The sequence below is a fragment of the Spermophilus citellus genome (genome assembly GCF_964194105.1).
Source record: "Spermophilus citellus genome assembly, chromosome: 3".
Taxonomy (NCBI): Eukaryota; Metazoa; Chordata; class Mammalia; order Rodentia; family Sciuridae; genus Spermophilus; species Spermophilus citellus.
The window spans coordinates 141,278,071-141,292,184 of NC_138184.1; the positions used below are offsets into that span (position 1 = coordinate 141,278,071).

A 14,114-nucleotide genomic window follows, 5' to 3' on the forward strand; every position below is an offset into this window, starting at 1 on the left:
TGAATGTGGAGGTTCCAAACTTCTAGAAAATTGAAACCATGAGATCTGTGCAAGGTCTTGGTATCTTGGCTTCTGTGAGGAGAAGGCAGGAGGGAGAAGGCAGGCAAGGAAGAGGAAGAGACACAGGGAATAAGGAGGAGGAACAGCCTGAGAAGACCTACAGGAAGAGGAAGCTCAGCCCAGAAGGGAAGAGGCCACTGGAGTGTGGCCAACCTCCTCCCTGCTCACAGCCTGTTCTGCAGGCCCTGAGGGTCCTTAGACCAGATCAGGGCCAACAGGAGCTGAGCAATCCCTGCTGGGAGTCCACATGCAGCCCTGAGTAGCCTGTCCTCTCAGCCTTCCTCTTAGAAAGTGCCCCCTGAAGAAGGCAGAGAGGCTCCTGTTTGTCTGTGATGTCCTGCAGCAAGCACCTCTGGGCTTGGACCTGATGCCCAGAAATGCCTGCTCCAGGGAGGAATCCATGGACCACACAGGCACAAGAGCCCGGAGTCCTTAAAGCCAGACATCTGGGCACGTGGGTGCTGCTCATCTCTGGGTGCCCAGAGTCTGGAACCAGAAGGCAGCAGAGGGTGACAGATTAAGAAGAGCCAAAGAAAGGGGCTGGAAATGCAATGTGTGGCCCCCCCGGGGGCTTCACTCTGGTCCTGCCTAACAGGCTCACTTTAAAACACACACCTGTTGAAGGAGCTCAGGAAGGGAGGCTGCCCTGAAACAGGACTGGGGTGCCTGCCTCCCTCCCTCCTGTCTTCCTGTCCTGCAAATGGACAGTTTCCAGGAACCTGGCCTTATCGTCTGAAAAGAGCCCTGGAAACCAAGATGTCAAACCTCTCCAGTGTCAATGCTGGCATGAGATGCATTGGGTTCACAGTGGGGCTTTTCATGCAGGGGCTCAGGCTCTTCCCAGGCCCAGAACAGAAGTGGTAGCTGCACCAAGGGTATCCCATGGATAGGCCATGGGCAGCATCCCTCCCCAGCACCCTGCAGCAGCCTCAGCAAAGTCAGGGATTTTAGGCAGGGACCCAGGTGGCTGCAGGGGCCCCTTTGGCAGACAGGGCACTGAGGACAGAGAAGACCTCTAAAGCTCAGGGGGGTGGGGCTTGTGGACCTCTGACCTGCCTGGAGGCCCTACAATTGGAACTTAGGATATAAGCCTCACACTATAATCTGATCACCCAGAGAGACAGTGACACAGGGCGTAGCAATGTCCTACTGCCCTGAGAAGACTTCAATAGGCAGAAGAATCCTAAAATGCCAAGAAGAGCCTCCAGTGACTGGAGCTGCATCAATGACAAGGGGCTGCCAAGGAGGCAATGACACCCCCAGTCCACGTGGACATCCAAATTGAGGCTGACCTGGTCAGAGTCAACCTAAGCACAGTGTTCAAATCCTGGGTTCAAATTCTCACCCTGCCAATAAAGTGGCCTCGAGTGAGTCACTTCACCTCTCTGTGCTTCAGTTTTCTCATCTGTAAAATGGGGACAATACAAGGACCCACCTCATAGAGTGGCTGCCGAAACAAGTGACTTGCTACCAACTTGCACATTGAGTGCTCTAAATATCGGAGTGAGGGTCCCCTCCTGTGTGCAGGGGTTTGGCCTCGATAAACTAAAGTTCTCACCCTTATTAGAAATAATTTTGCAATTGCAAAGACTGAAGCTCAGAGAAGTGGGGGATTTGGGGAAAGGTTACACACACAAGGCAGCAACCAAGACTGCAGAGCTTCCTCCTCAGCACCAGCCAAGCCCCCAGAATGCTGCTACCATACTGCAGCTCCGTCCCCACACCTTGCCCTCCCGCCCCAGGACCACAAGATTACAGAGAACTCACAAGACACGGGGACAGACGTCAACATGCAACAGCCGGGGATCAGGGCCAGGCTGGGAAGCACAAGGTGGCTCTCCACTCTCCAGCCTACCAAGACGCAAGCTCGAGGCAGTGGCGGCATGCGTCCCCCTCCCCTCCAGGACACCCGGCCACAGCCACGGCCACGCACACTTACAGAGTAATGGTGGACAGTTCTGACATCTTGCAAGAGTGCTGCTGAGCCCGCTGTGGCTTGCAGTAGCATTTCTGCACGCAGCTGCTGGGTGTGACAAGATTAGCACTTCTGTCAGCTGGGGACACCGGGCAAGGAAGAAACTGAGGCAGGACTTAAGGAGGGAGGGCAGAGGAACAGGGGGGTGGAGGCAGGGCCAGGACATTCATGAGGAGAACAAGGAAGCCTAAGGCCAAGACTCAATCGGCTCTGGACAGAGAAAGGCACGCCCACATGTGTAGGTGTGTGCTTAGTTGCACACACACCCACAAGCACTCACTGGGACCACCAATGGGTCGATGATCTTAGGGGGAAGGTGTGTGTTCAGAAGGTGGGATGTGGGCAGGGGCCGAGGCAGGGAGCCCGAGGCTCAGCCCCAAGCTGCTGAGCACACAGTCTTGCTGCAGGTCACTCAGTGAGATAGACAGCTGGAAACTCACACCACAGACCTCATCACACGCTGCCTGGTCTGGGCAGAGTGAGCTCTGAGCTTGGTTGTGTGTGTCACCTTAGGTGTCCTCTGGTCATCCCCTCTATCCCTCTCTCCTCCAGCCCAGGCTGGCCTTCCTCTCAGTGTCAAGAGTGCTATCTACAGAAGACCAGACTGAAAGCACTGCTCATCGGTCTAGTCTGGACTTGCACTGTCCACTCTGAGAGTCACTACCCATATTCGGCTATTTGGATTAAAATCAATTAAAATGAAATCAACTTAAAAATCTACCTCCTCAGTTGTCCTAGCCATATCATAAAAGCTCAAGGGCCACATGTAGCCAGGGGTGACCATGCAAACAGCGCAGGTGCCAGGCATTTCCCTTGCCCTGGAGAGTTCTGCATAGTGCTGGGAATTCAGTGGGCAGGTGCTGAAGACTGAGAGAATAGCTTTGGAGCACTGCCCCATGTCCTGCAGAAACAGGTGACTTTAAGAAGGTGGGCCCAGAAGCCAGTCTAGCTCTATAGCCTGCTGGGTGGGCACAAGCCTCAGGGTATACAGACTCCATCTCTTTCATTCCTTCCTGTTCATGCTTGAGTGGGCACAAGCTGTGGACATTTGTTCTCCTCTCAAGATGGGTCAACAGCTGCATCATCTCACACATAGGAGCAGCTCCTTCAAAGCCCTTCTCAGGGGCCACACACGTGGCCTTGAGATTCCTAGTACTGGATGGTGAACTGATGTATTAAACATGAATCAGATGTCCATGAAGTCAGATATTTGGGAGAGGTTAGATCCTTGGCATTCATAGATATGCTCTTTTTGACTCCACCTCTTTGAGTACAAGTCCGAAGGCACGTGACATGTGGGGACATGTCATTCTGCTGGGGGAAGAATGTGTATCATGCACTTCTGATGGAATATTATTACTCAGCCGTAAAGAAAAATGAAATTATGGCATTTGCTGGTAAGTAGAAGGAACTGGAGACTATCATGCTAAGTAAGCTAATCCCAAAAAACCAAAGGCCAAATGTTCTCTCCAATGTGCGGATGCTAACACACAATGGGGTGTGTGTGTGGGGGGGTAGAAGTTCATTGGATTAGACAAAGGGGAATGAAGGGAAGGGGGGAGGATGGTAATAGGAAAGATGATAGAATGAATCAGACATAACTTTCCTCTATTCATAGATGAATATACAACCAGTGTAACTCCACACCTTGTACAACCACAAGAATGGGATACTAATTAGTATAATGAGTTATACTCCATGTATGTGTAACATGTTAAAATACACTCTTCTGTCATGTGTATCTAAAAAGAACAAAATTTAAAAAAAAATGTGTATCATATGCTTCAAAGATGAGACCAACCCCAGCCTGCCCAGCATCTGTGCTGTGCCTCTGTGGGTTTGTGGTTCTCATTTTATAAATGGCCCCTTTCTGTTCTCATTACTTGCAAGGTGGTTACTGTGAGCCCATTTTTGAAGAAGAGAAATGTGTGGTGTGGTTTGATGCTTTGCTTTCCCCAGACCAGCAGCAACAGGATCCACCTAAGAACTTCTTAGAAATGGCAGACTCTCGGGGCCACCCTGGCCTGCTTGACTCAAGATCTGCTTTTTAATTAGAGTTCCCAGCTATTCATGCATCTAAGTTTTTCATGTGTCCTCAATGAATGCCCAAAGTCTCCATTACAAATATACAAGAAGACACACAGATGCAAATAAGGACTTTTTTCTCAATAATTAAAAGGGTTCATTAGGTCATACAGGAATGGTAGTTATTCATTCTATCCTTATTATCTCCCTTGCATGGACTGAAAGGCTGACTGGTCTCCCCTAGATGGCCTGGTCTCCCCTAAATGGCCCAGAAACCAAGGTCAGAAGCCAGAGACCTACCCACAGCAGCAGAGCCTGCGCCAACGCTATCACCCTGAATTCTAAGCTTTGGCTGTTCTCTGAGATCCCTCTATGTTTAGCTCCAAAGTGTCCCTGATCTTCCTGGACTCCAGATATTTCTACAGTAAACATGGCATCCTCTGATTATTTCCAAGATTTTTTTAAATAATCTAAAGACTATTATGTGACAAGTTAGCTGGGACACGGTGCATGATGGGGGAAGAGGAGGACAGATGGATGAGCAGTAAAGGGGGATTGGAGGCATCTCAGGGGAGATGGATCTAGGGGAAAGGGGAAAGGCCCCTTTCCCTAAATATGTCCTTCCCCAGACCTTCAAGGACTGTGCAAACGAACTCACTGAAAAGAAGAAAAACAAGACTGCAGCAGGCTGACCAGAGTCAGGAGCGTGAGAAAGAAAGAGAAGGCAGAGTCTCAGGACAATTAGTAAAAAGAGAAAAGGAATTTCATTAAAAGGAAGAGATAAGGCTAGACGGACTGATGAGATCAGTTCCGAGTTGGCTCCAAGGGAGGACCAGAAACTCAGATGAGGGTGCTGGGTGGGGCTGCCTGGAGAGCAACAGCTGCCCGAATCAGAAGGCAGGAGGCCCCGGCTGCAGGTACAGGACCCACTCTGCAAGTCACGGGGCCCTTGACTTCCGGACCCGACTCTGCCATGGCTTTGCTGTGTCTGCTGGAAGGTCAAAGCCATCCCTGGTCTCAGAACTCAAGGATCTGGCAAAAGGTGTCTACAGTAGCCAAACTCCAAGAGCATTTCCGTGGTCTTTGTTTAGAGGCTGGTTGGACTGCAGCCCCAGAAAACACCCAGGTTGCTAGACAGAGACGTCTGTGGAGGACCTTTGCAAGCAGAACCCCCATCTTTTTCACCTCTGTGATCCTAGAGATCAGTGTGGTGCTGGGCCCTTGGGGGGCTTCAGAATGTGGTGGTCTGAGCCAGACATGCCTCAGTGGGTCTCTTCTGATGCCAAGGTGCTATGTACACCAGCACCCTGCCCATGCCTAAGGAAGTGCTCCCCAGCACACCAGCACCCCAGCTCTGCAGATCTTGGAAGCTTTCCTGCTCAGCACCATGTCTCCCCTCTTCTCTGTGCTCCCTGCCAGCATGGAGAGGTGTGAGATGAGGAGTCGGGCACTCAAGCTCAAAGCTTTGTTCAGCCACTAATGTGTTGGGTGACTCAAGTTATATCACATTCCTTCTTGAGGAATCAGTTTCTGCAAAATGAGGGTAACAATTCCCTGCTGATCAGCCTCTAGCAGAACGGTGAGGAGGGGACACTCCCAGGCAGGGCAGGGCAGGGGCACTCTGGAGTGGAAGATGGAGCCCCGCGTGAACCAGAAGCCTCTGGCTGTGGGTGAAGGCCCTGGACTGAGCCCCTGGCTGCACAGCGGCCTTGCCACAGCAGGACCAATCTTGGGAGGGGCACACCGTCTGCCCTGATGGGGCTGAGGAAGCCCCAAGAGGGGTGCACATAAGCTTTCCCACCCCTACCCTATACCCAAAATGCAGCTTCCAGTGCCCATCTTCTGGCTAGAGGTGACTGGGAATGAAGCTAAGCCATGCCAGAGCGGGGGCCTGAGGCTCTTCCTGTACAGAAGGTGTCTGCCTTAGAAACTTCACCCCTCCCTTTCTGGAACCAGGTAAACTCAGATCTGCAGCCAAAGACAGGCTGACCCTGCCGGCGGAATGCTCAGCCCTAACTTTAACACTCAGCCCTAACTCTGGTCTGAGACCAAGCCAATTGTGGACCCATGCTGAGCCCTGACCTAGGCCCCGACTCCATCCCTGGCCATTGCCAAACCCTGATTCCAGCCATTCATTCTACCAGGAGCATCAGGTAGGAGTGTGGGTGGCTCAGCGTCACTGGCCCCTGCAGGGGCCCCACACCCCAACAGGTCCTTCTGAGGCTGGGTCAGGAGTGCCGTCTTGGTCTCCGTAGGAAAACCCTTTATCATCTGAGCAGCTGGAACCAACCTACAGGAAAGGGAGTGAATGCTGGTCTGAGGGCACAGGCAGGGGGTCCTCTCGGGTTTTCTTGGGGACTCCCAGGCTTAAATTTGTTCTGGAAACAGAGGAAAAAAACCAGAGAGCTGTTGTGGGCAGATATGAAGAGGCTTTGCAGCCCAGCATATACTTCTGGTGCCCCAGAGGATGGGGCACAGTCCTGGCCTTTCCCTCTCCCACCAAGCCCAGTCTTCTCCTCCTTCCCCCCAAGCTTCTCCCCTCCTCCCCATGCACACACCTCCCTGCTCACAGCCAGCCCCTCTTCCACACCCTCTAGGCTGGGGACAATTTTACGCAAGGCTGGAGCCCATTAGGAGCCTCTTCATCCAGGAAACCTCATTGTATCAGTTAGTTGGACACCACCTGCAGGTCTGCGAATCAAGGATAAGAATAGCCTGGAGAAATGCCCCCCACGCCCTGCACTGTAGCTACACCTTGACTCTATCCTGCAGGACTCATTGCACTGGGAACTAATTCCCTCAGCTCTAAGGTGGGGAATTGCTTACCTAGCCCGCCAGATGCGCTGGGTGTTTGTGAGCATAAAATGTGCACAGGCCAACCTGCAAGTGCTTTAAGTGCTCTGCAGTTCTTAGCAGCATTGTCACTGGGTTATTGCTCATGTTCATGGAAAGGGTGTCCTCGACCCTGGGAACACTCCAACACGTGGCTGATGTCAATGGGATCAAACAGATTCCTTGTCTACCATCAGCCCACCCACCTGGTTCACAGCCCTGAAGTTTTCATCTTCCAGGCTTGAAACTAGCAGAGGTTTGGCTTTCTCTAAAAAAAGGATTTATTGAGTAGGCAAGGAGATGCTTTTAAAGAAGGAAACCAACTAGCTGTCTCTTCAAATGTCTTGGATCAACACTTCAATGGATAAGCCGTGTGCTAATGACAAGTGGTCCTCACCTATGCATTTGTGCTAGGACAGGACTCCACAGTGCCTACAGTGTGGACAATTTGAAACCCAGGCCCATGATTCTTTCCCATCTGACCCTGGGGTCTCTTGTTGCCTGGGGCAGGATGTCTGAGTCAGCCAGGGTTCGGAGCATCCTTGCTTAGGCTGAGCAGCTGGAACCAAACAGTCTCTGTGGGTATCCCTGCACAGGCAGAGTGAGGGGAAGCCGGAAGGACCCCCACTCCTGGCCTGCAAACAAGAGGTCCCAGGGGCCTTAGAAGAAGAAACAGATCCTACCAGAAAGGGGAAGAGATAAAGCTGCTCTTGCTCAAATGGGAATGAAGCTGACTCAACAACCGGCCCAGCTACTGTGGATTTCAAATACCAGACGTAAATGTCAGTGGGTTAACCAATTCCCAACCAAGCAGGAGAAACTGAGGCCACACAAGGACATGGTTTCCAACACCACAGGGAGGGGAGGGGAGGAGCAGGGCCCTATTTTGAGACTCCTAAGATAAAAGTAGGAAGGATGTCTCTAGGGCAGGTTGGGTAGTGGCAGAGGGCTGGCCCTAGCAGACATTATGGCTTTTATCAATGAATAATTTTCCACTATGTAATAGACACATGTAAGTAAGAGCTGGCAAAAACTTATAAAAAAATGACAGTAAATGGACAGGAAAATAAAAGTTTCTTTTCCAATGTGATGTGATCATCATACTGGCAAAGAAAATATGGAAATAGTCTCCAGTCCCCATGGAAAGGGCTTCTCCAAGGGGAAATACCAGGGTGGATAGACAAGCCAAGAACAAGACTCCCAGGAAGCCCCCAAGGAACCTTCAAGAAGATCTGGGACTTGGCCTCTGAGCAGTCCCTCCCTCTGCCTCTCTCCAGGAGAATGCTGGGGTGCTATGGAGACCTCTGCTGAGCCCTCCCTGCGCCTCTCTTTCCCCTGGGCGGCGTCAAGGTTGTGATCTGAGGCTGGGGTCTCTGGTGAAGGCAGGACCAGTGATGGCCGCAGCTCTTTCTAACCTGCTCATTTCGAAAGGAACAGAGGAAGCAACACCCTTGGCCTCAACTGTGTCCCCCAGTCAACCACAGGGGATCACCAACCTTTCTCTTCAGCATGGAAATGCCCCCCCCACCTCAGAGCCCCAGCTGGTCCTGCTCCATTCACAAGGCCAGAAGGGTGAGGGGGCAGATGCCGAGTCTGATTTCAGATAGAGCAAGGCTGGGAGAGCCAGCGGGAAGATGCTATCAGGGACATGACACAAAAATAGCTGTAGGAAACCAAATGGCCATGAAAGTAGAGAAAGCCTTGGGCTCAATGGAAAGAGGCTGCACGTGAACCCCAAACACAGAAAGCGATCAGACGTTCCCCTTCTCAGGAAGGAGGGAATTGAGGAAGAAGGATCAGAGAGATGCAGAGGCAGAGCTGCCCTAAGAGAAAGAACCCCAATTCCAACACCCAGGCCAGTGAGAATGACCACCTGTGTCACCAGGCACGCTGAGCAAGTTCTACGTGTTGTCCTGGGGGTTGGGCCTATCCAATGTGCTCACAGGTTTCCCACAGACCAGCATCCCCACAGGAAACCCAGCTTCTGAACAACCAAGTCCTGAACTACCTTAGGGAATCTGGTGTTCTCCGCTTTGATTTTTCTAGTGTCACATAGGCTCTGTCACTCTCTTTTTTTTCCCTTATGTGTAATGGCATGGAAATTAGGAGCTCCTGGGTTGGCTGAAGCCCAGGAGGGAGGGCAACTATGTTTTAAAGGCTATGTTTCATTCAGGAAGAAATTTTGCCAATGCCCATTATGATATAACCCTATCAGCAAAGCCCAAGCCTTCTCCTGCTGGTGACCTGAGCGCCGGGCCTGTGTGGCTGTTGCAAATGGCCGTGGCATCCACATGGTGGTACTTACAAGTAGATGCTGGACTCGTTGCCTCCCATGTCTGGAGATTGCAGCTTCTGCACAAGGATGACGATGATGCCGATGAAGAGCACAAAGTTAACCTGAGGGCCAAAGAAAAGGCAGACAGACATGACTTTGGGCAAAGACTTTGTGTACTCCTGCCCCTATACAGGCTCCTCTTTCCCACGGGTACCTTCCCCAGCTAGTCGAGATCCCCTCTAGACTTCTAATCCAAGATGGCGGTAGGAGAGTGCTAATGTAGCTCCTACCCACCACAGTATCACTGCAATGAAAGAAGAGATACGAGAAACAGAATTCCACAGGAGTTCCGGAAAATAGGGAAGGGTGTCATGAGTAAGTGGGGAAGGTGAGCCATGTCCAGAAGAGAAAAAGAAAGTAGGACCAGGCTGGTGGGAAAGCTACAACTTAAGAGAAAAGAGTCAACTGCAGAGGTGAGAGTTCTTCTCTGGAAAAACTCTAAGATGAGCGTCATGGAATATGGGGAATCTGTGTGGCCATAAGCCTTGCTAATTACAATAGCAATATTTGCCATCAGATAAAGATCTTTGACAGATGCTTTCTAAACAAAGTGGGAAGCTGTGTGTATGTGAGAAAGGAGGAGGAAGGAGAGCAAATAAATAAATGAGGACTGTTCAGGGATGTCTTGGAGATAGCCAAAGCAGCCTTGGAAGAAAAAACAGAGAGCCTCGAGTTAGTCTATTAAAAAAAAAATCATAATTACTGAAAACTAATTAGGCCTTCAAATCAAAAAAAGCTAAGAAAAGATTACCTCAAATGGAACTTATAGAAGAAGGAATTTTATATAGGCAAAAGACATAAGAAAGAAAATAGAAAAAAAATAGGAGATTGGATCGACAAAAATGACAATTTATTTTTGTTTTTGTCTTCTTTGTTTTTATAGATCAACTGGAATGACGAAGCACACACCACACTCTGTCCACCTTGTTCTCTGCTCCATGCCTGCTGTCTAATCAGTGCCTGGAATTAGCTCAGCAAATACCTCTAACTGCATGTGTTCATCAATCCAAAAGGAGAAACTACAGTTAGACCAATTTAGGCGTGAGAAAGAGGACAAGAAAAGATGGGCAGAATATTTTAAATCGTGAGAGAATACCAAACAAAATGGGAAAATAAAAATTAACAAACACAACTCAAGAAGAGGTAGAGAAATCTGAGTAATCATCTCAGAAGAAATTTAAAAAGTAGTCAAGGTGTCTGCATTCAAAGACATTAGGCCCGGATGATTTTTATGAACTTCTAAGGAACATGTAATTGACATGCTACTTTATTGTTTTAAAGCAAATAAAACCTCATAGATTACCTACGAAGTTAACAAAATCCTGCTACAAAAGCCAGGCGAATACAGAAAACACTTTCACAGGCACATAAACGTAGAAGACCACAGAATTTACAGAGAGCAAGGCAAAAAGTTAAAACAAATATTAATAAAGAGAATTTAGCAGTGTATTCAACGAACAAACAGATCATGACCACAAAGGTTTCAAACTAGAAATGCAAAAATAAACCTAATATTTGTTACGACAACAGATTGAAATAAGCTTCCATTAAATCCCTGAAGACTGGTGAATGAGTTGGTCACAGAAACATCAGCAAAGGTAGGGGAAATACCAGAAATGATACCTTGCTCATAGAGGGCAGTTTTTGCTATCTATGAAAATGTACAATGCACATATCTTTGTCCCAGGAATTCTACTCCTAGAGATTTACTCTAAAGAAATATTCACATATGTTCAAAGAAAGGCACAAATATATATTCCTTGTTCATAATGAAGTTAGATTGGAATACTCTCAATGTTCATCACTATGGGTATGATCACTTCAATATCTCCAAAATGCATTTGATAAAATCCAATATCCATGCTTGAGATATTAAGAATTCATACTAAAACAAGCCAGGAAGAGAAACTTCTCCAGTTCTGTGCAGGGTAATTGCCAAAAGCTAGAGAAAACATCACCCTGAACAGAAACCAGGAATAAAGGGACACATACTGAAAAAGAAGGACAAAAACTGTTTTCATTTGCAGATCATGTAATTTCTACCTAGAAAACCCACGTGAACCAACAGAAAAGGGACAAGAACTAATAAAAGGGTTCATAAATGTAACTAAAAAAAAAATGCACAAAAGACAAGAGCTTCCCTACACTCCACCAGTAACCCATCAGAAAGTAGAAAGAAAGAATGATTCCTAGATTCAATAAAAGGCCAAACTGGGAAACACCTTAGAGGTGAACATAACAACAAGAAAGAAATCTTAAAAAGTTTACCAAAATAACTCTGTAACAAGGACCGAATAGGTGGAGAATCTTGTCACACTCTTGGAGAGAAAGACCACCATTTAAGCAAACCAGTTCTCCAAATTAGCCTATAAATTCAGTGTGATTCCTACACAATCTCAAACATACTTTTTTTTTATTTTACAATTTTGCAACTTGACAAGGATATTCAAAAGTCCACCTGAAGAGTAAATGGGCAAGGAATTTTTGAAGAAAAACAAAATAAGAGGAGAAATCTGCTACAAAGCATGCTACAAGGTCTCAGTAACTAGGAAAATGGGGAATCTGCCTAGGGAATAGACAAATAGATTAGCAGCATAAAAGTGAAAGTCTGGATCCAAAAATAACATTTCAATAAAAAGGATGCAATAAAAAGAATTGAGAATGTGGAATGTACATCCATTAGAAAGATAAAATTAAATAGCATTTCAGGCCAGACAAAAAATTAAATTTCAGCTGGATTAAAGGTGTATACATAACAGTACAATTCACAAAAGTATTACGAAACAAGGAAGAGGCGTATTTTTATATCTTAGGTTAGGAAAGAACTCTATAAACAAGAAGTAGGGCTCAGAATTTATAAAGCTGGAGGATTCCACTGCAGAACAGCTATGCTGTCTTAGAAACACAACACATATAACAAATGAAGGGTTATTATCCTTCACTGTAATAAATATAATCTGATAGAAAACTAGGCAAAAGAGATAGATGGGAATATTCAGAATTGAAAAAAAATATGATTAAATGTTCAGAAAAACTGGTCAATTAGCTAACAATATGGAGAAATGTTTGTGAAATTACTATTATCCTCCATAAGAATATTTAAAAATTTAGACAATTGATATTGGGGAAATGCACCACCCTTCCAGAGGAAGTGTGAATTGCTAAAGGAATTTTGCAAAACAATTTGGGACCTAAAATTTTTAGATGTACACCCTTTTTGACCTATTCCTCCCATGTTTAGAGATGTATTCTAAAGAAATATTTGCAAATGTTTAAAATTATGCACAAAACTATTCTAGTAGCACCTTTCATAATGAAGAAAACGTAGTAAGACACATGTCCACCCCTAGGGGGACAGCTAAATAATTTGTGTGTCTGTGCTATGGAATATAATGCAGTCACAACAAAGAAGAAGGCCAGTTTGTTCAGTGACTCTTTCATGTCCCCTTCTTGTTCATGTGCCATGCCACCCAGGCCCTGTCTCTTCTCTTCCTCTTTGTCCCAAGGACACTCACCATTATCGAGCCAACCACAGGGCCTTTGATCACCCACCACAGAGCTGTGCTGTCATTCATATCCCAGCAGCTGAAAGATGGACAGACAGAGAGAAGAGAAATCACATCCAGGGGTGAGCCCAGATGCCTACAGGACACTGCCCTGGCTAGCTGAGGGTCTGGCCCTTTCTTCCCCTGGAGCTCCTGAAGAGGGGTCAGCTAGAAGGAGAAGTTGCAGAAGCCAGACCCTGGTTATAGGAATGCCCCTCTTTTGAGCTTTGCTCTTTCCCTCTGCATCCCTGTCAAGACAAGATTTGGGGTCAAAGAGTTATGGTCACCAGTGGGCTCCTGGGAAAGGTCCCTGTGTCCCTTTCAGACCCAGAACTCTTGAGGCATAAGCTCACCATCACCATCTTCCCACCCTCCCCAAAGGGAGGGCCCAGAGCTGGGCCCAGAGCAAAGAGGGTTCAGAAGCCTTTCCTATTCTCTTCCTGGGCTGCTGGCTGAGATGTAGCTGACCTTCATGGGGTCTGTGCTCAGGTGGCCCCTGGCCCTGGGCTTCAGTCTGGTCCCAGTGTTGGATGGTTTGCTGGGAAAGTCGACAGCCACTGAGAACCCAATCTGTAGGAATCTATTCTGCTCTGGCCCTGACTCTTGGGCGTGTACTCACCCTGTGTTATCGAAGTAGATCCTCAGTGTAGCCCACACGGTCACACACACAGTTGGGGTCCCTAGGAAAACAAGAAAAAAGACCCCTAATAGCAGGAAAACCAGCATGTCCACTGTTCCCTCAGACTTGGGGCTCCCAGAGGCCACCATGCCCCTCACACTTGGAGTTCCTGGGGACTCTTACTGTCCCTCACACCCAGGCTTCCTGGGAGGTCAACATCTCCCCCAGATCTCAGACCACCTTATCTCTCAGGAGGACTCCTGGGCAGTACTTCCCCCTCAGACAGGGAGTTTCCCACAGGCAGGAAGAGAAAGGCAGGGTCCAAGAATGAGCAGTCAGCGTCTGCCTGGGGCAGTACCAAGGTCACAGGCGACTAGGAGGCCCGAGTGCGTCCAGGCCCACCCAGGGACCTACCCCAGCCAATGATGGTGTACCAGTAGAAGTATCTCCTCTCAGGAAAGAAGGTCTCCACCAGCAGCGTGAAGAGGTACAGGCCCTCGATGAACAGCCAGAAGTAGTTGGACACCACACAGTAGTGGAAGAAAACCATGACAGCCTTGCATGCCACCTACAGGGACAGCCACCAGGCGAGGAACGTCGCACTCCCTCTCCTGACCCCAGGCGAACCCCTAAAGCCCAGGGGAGTTCTGAGGACCTTCAGCTCTAGTTATGCTGGGTGGGGCCCAAACACACCCAGGATCCGGGACAGTCAACACTCCTGAA

General features: G+C 48.3%; 1 protein-coding gene across 9 annotated transcripts in view; it reads right to left on the reverse strand.

Moving 5' to 3' along the window:
* The window catches only part of ADCYAP1R1 (ADCYAP receptor type I), a 51,599-nt gene that overhangs the window by 4,587 nt on the left and 32,898 nt on the right, over positions 1 to 14,114 (reverse strand). For 4 of the 9 annotated variants that reach the window (XM_081286760.1, XM_081286759.1, XM_081286762.1 and 1 more), the window contains 6 exons: positions 13,806 to 13,959; positions 13,392 to 13,452; positions 12,743 to 12,812; positions 9,198 to 9,289; positions 6,355 to 6,438; positions 2,000 to 2,080 (listed from right to left, as the gene is read on the reverse strand). In XM_081286760.1, coding sequence (XP_081142886.1) covers positions 2,000 to 2,080; positions 6,355 to 6,438; positions 9,198 to 9,289; positions 12,743 to 12,812; positions 13,392 to 13,452; positions 13,806 to 13,959 — 542 coding nt within the window. Of the gene's footprint in view, positions 1 to 1,999; positions 2,084 to 6,354; positions 6,439 to 9,197; positions 9,290 to 12,742; positions 12,813 to 13,391; positions 13,453 to 13,805; positions 13,960 to 14,114 lie in introns of all 9 variants that reach the window. The other 5 variants (XM_081286765.1, XM_081286764.1, XM_081286766.1 and 2 more) reach the window with 3 other exon arrangements.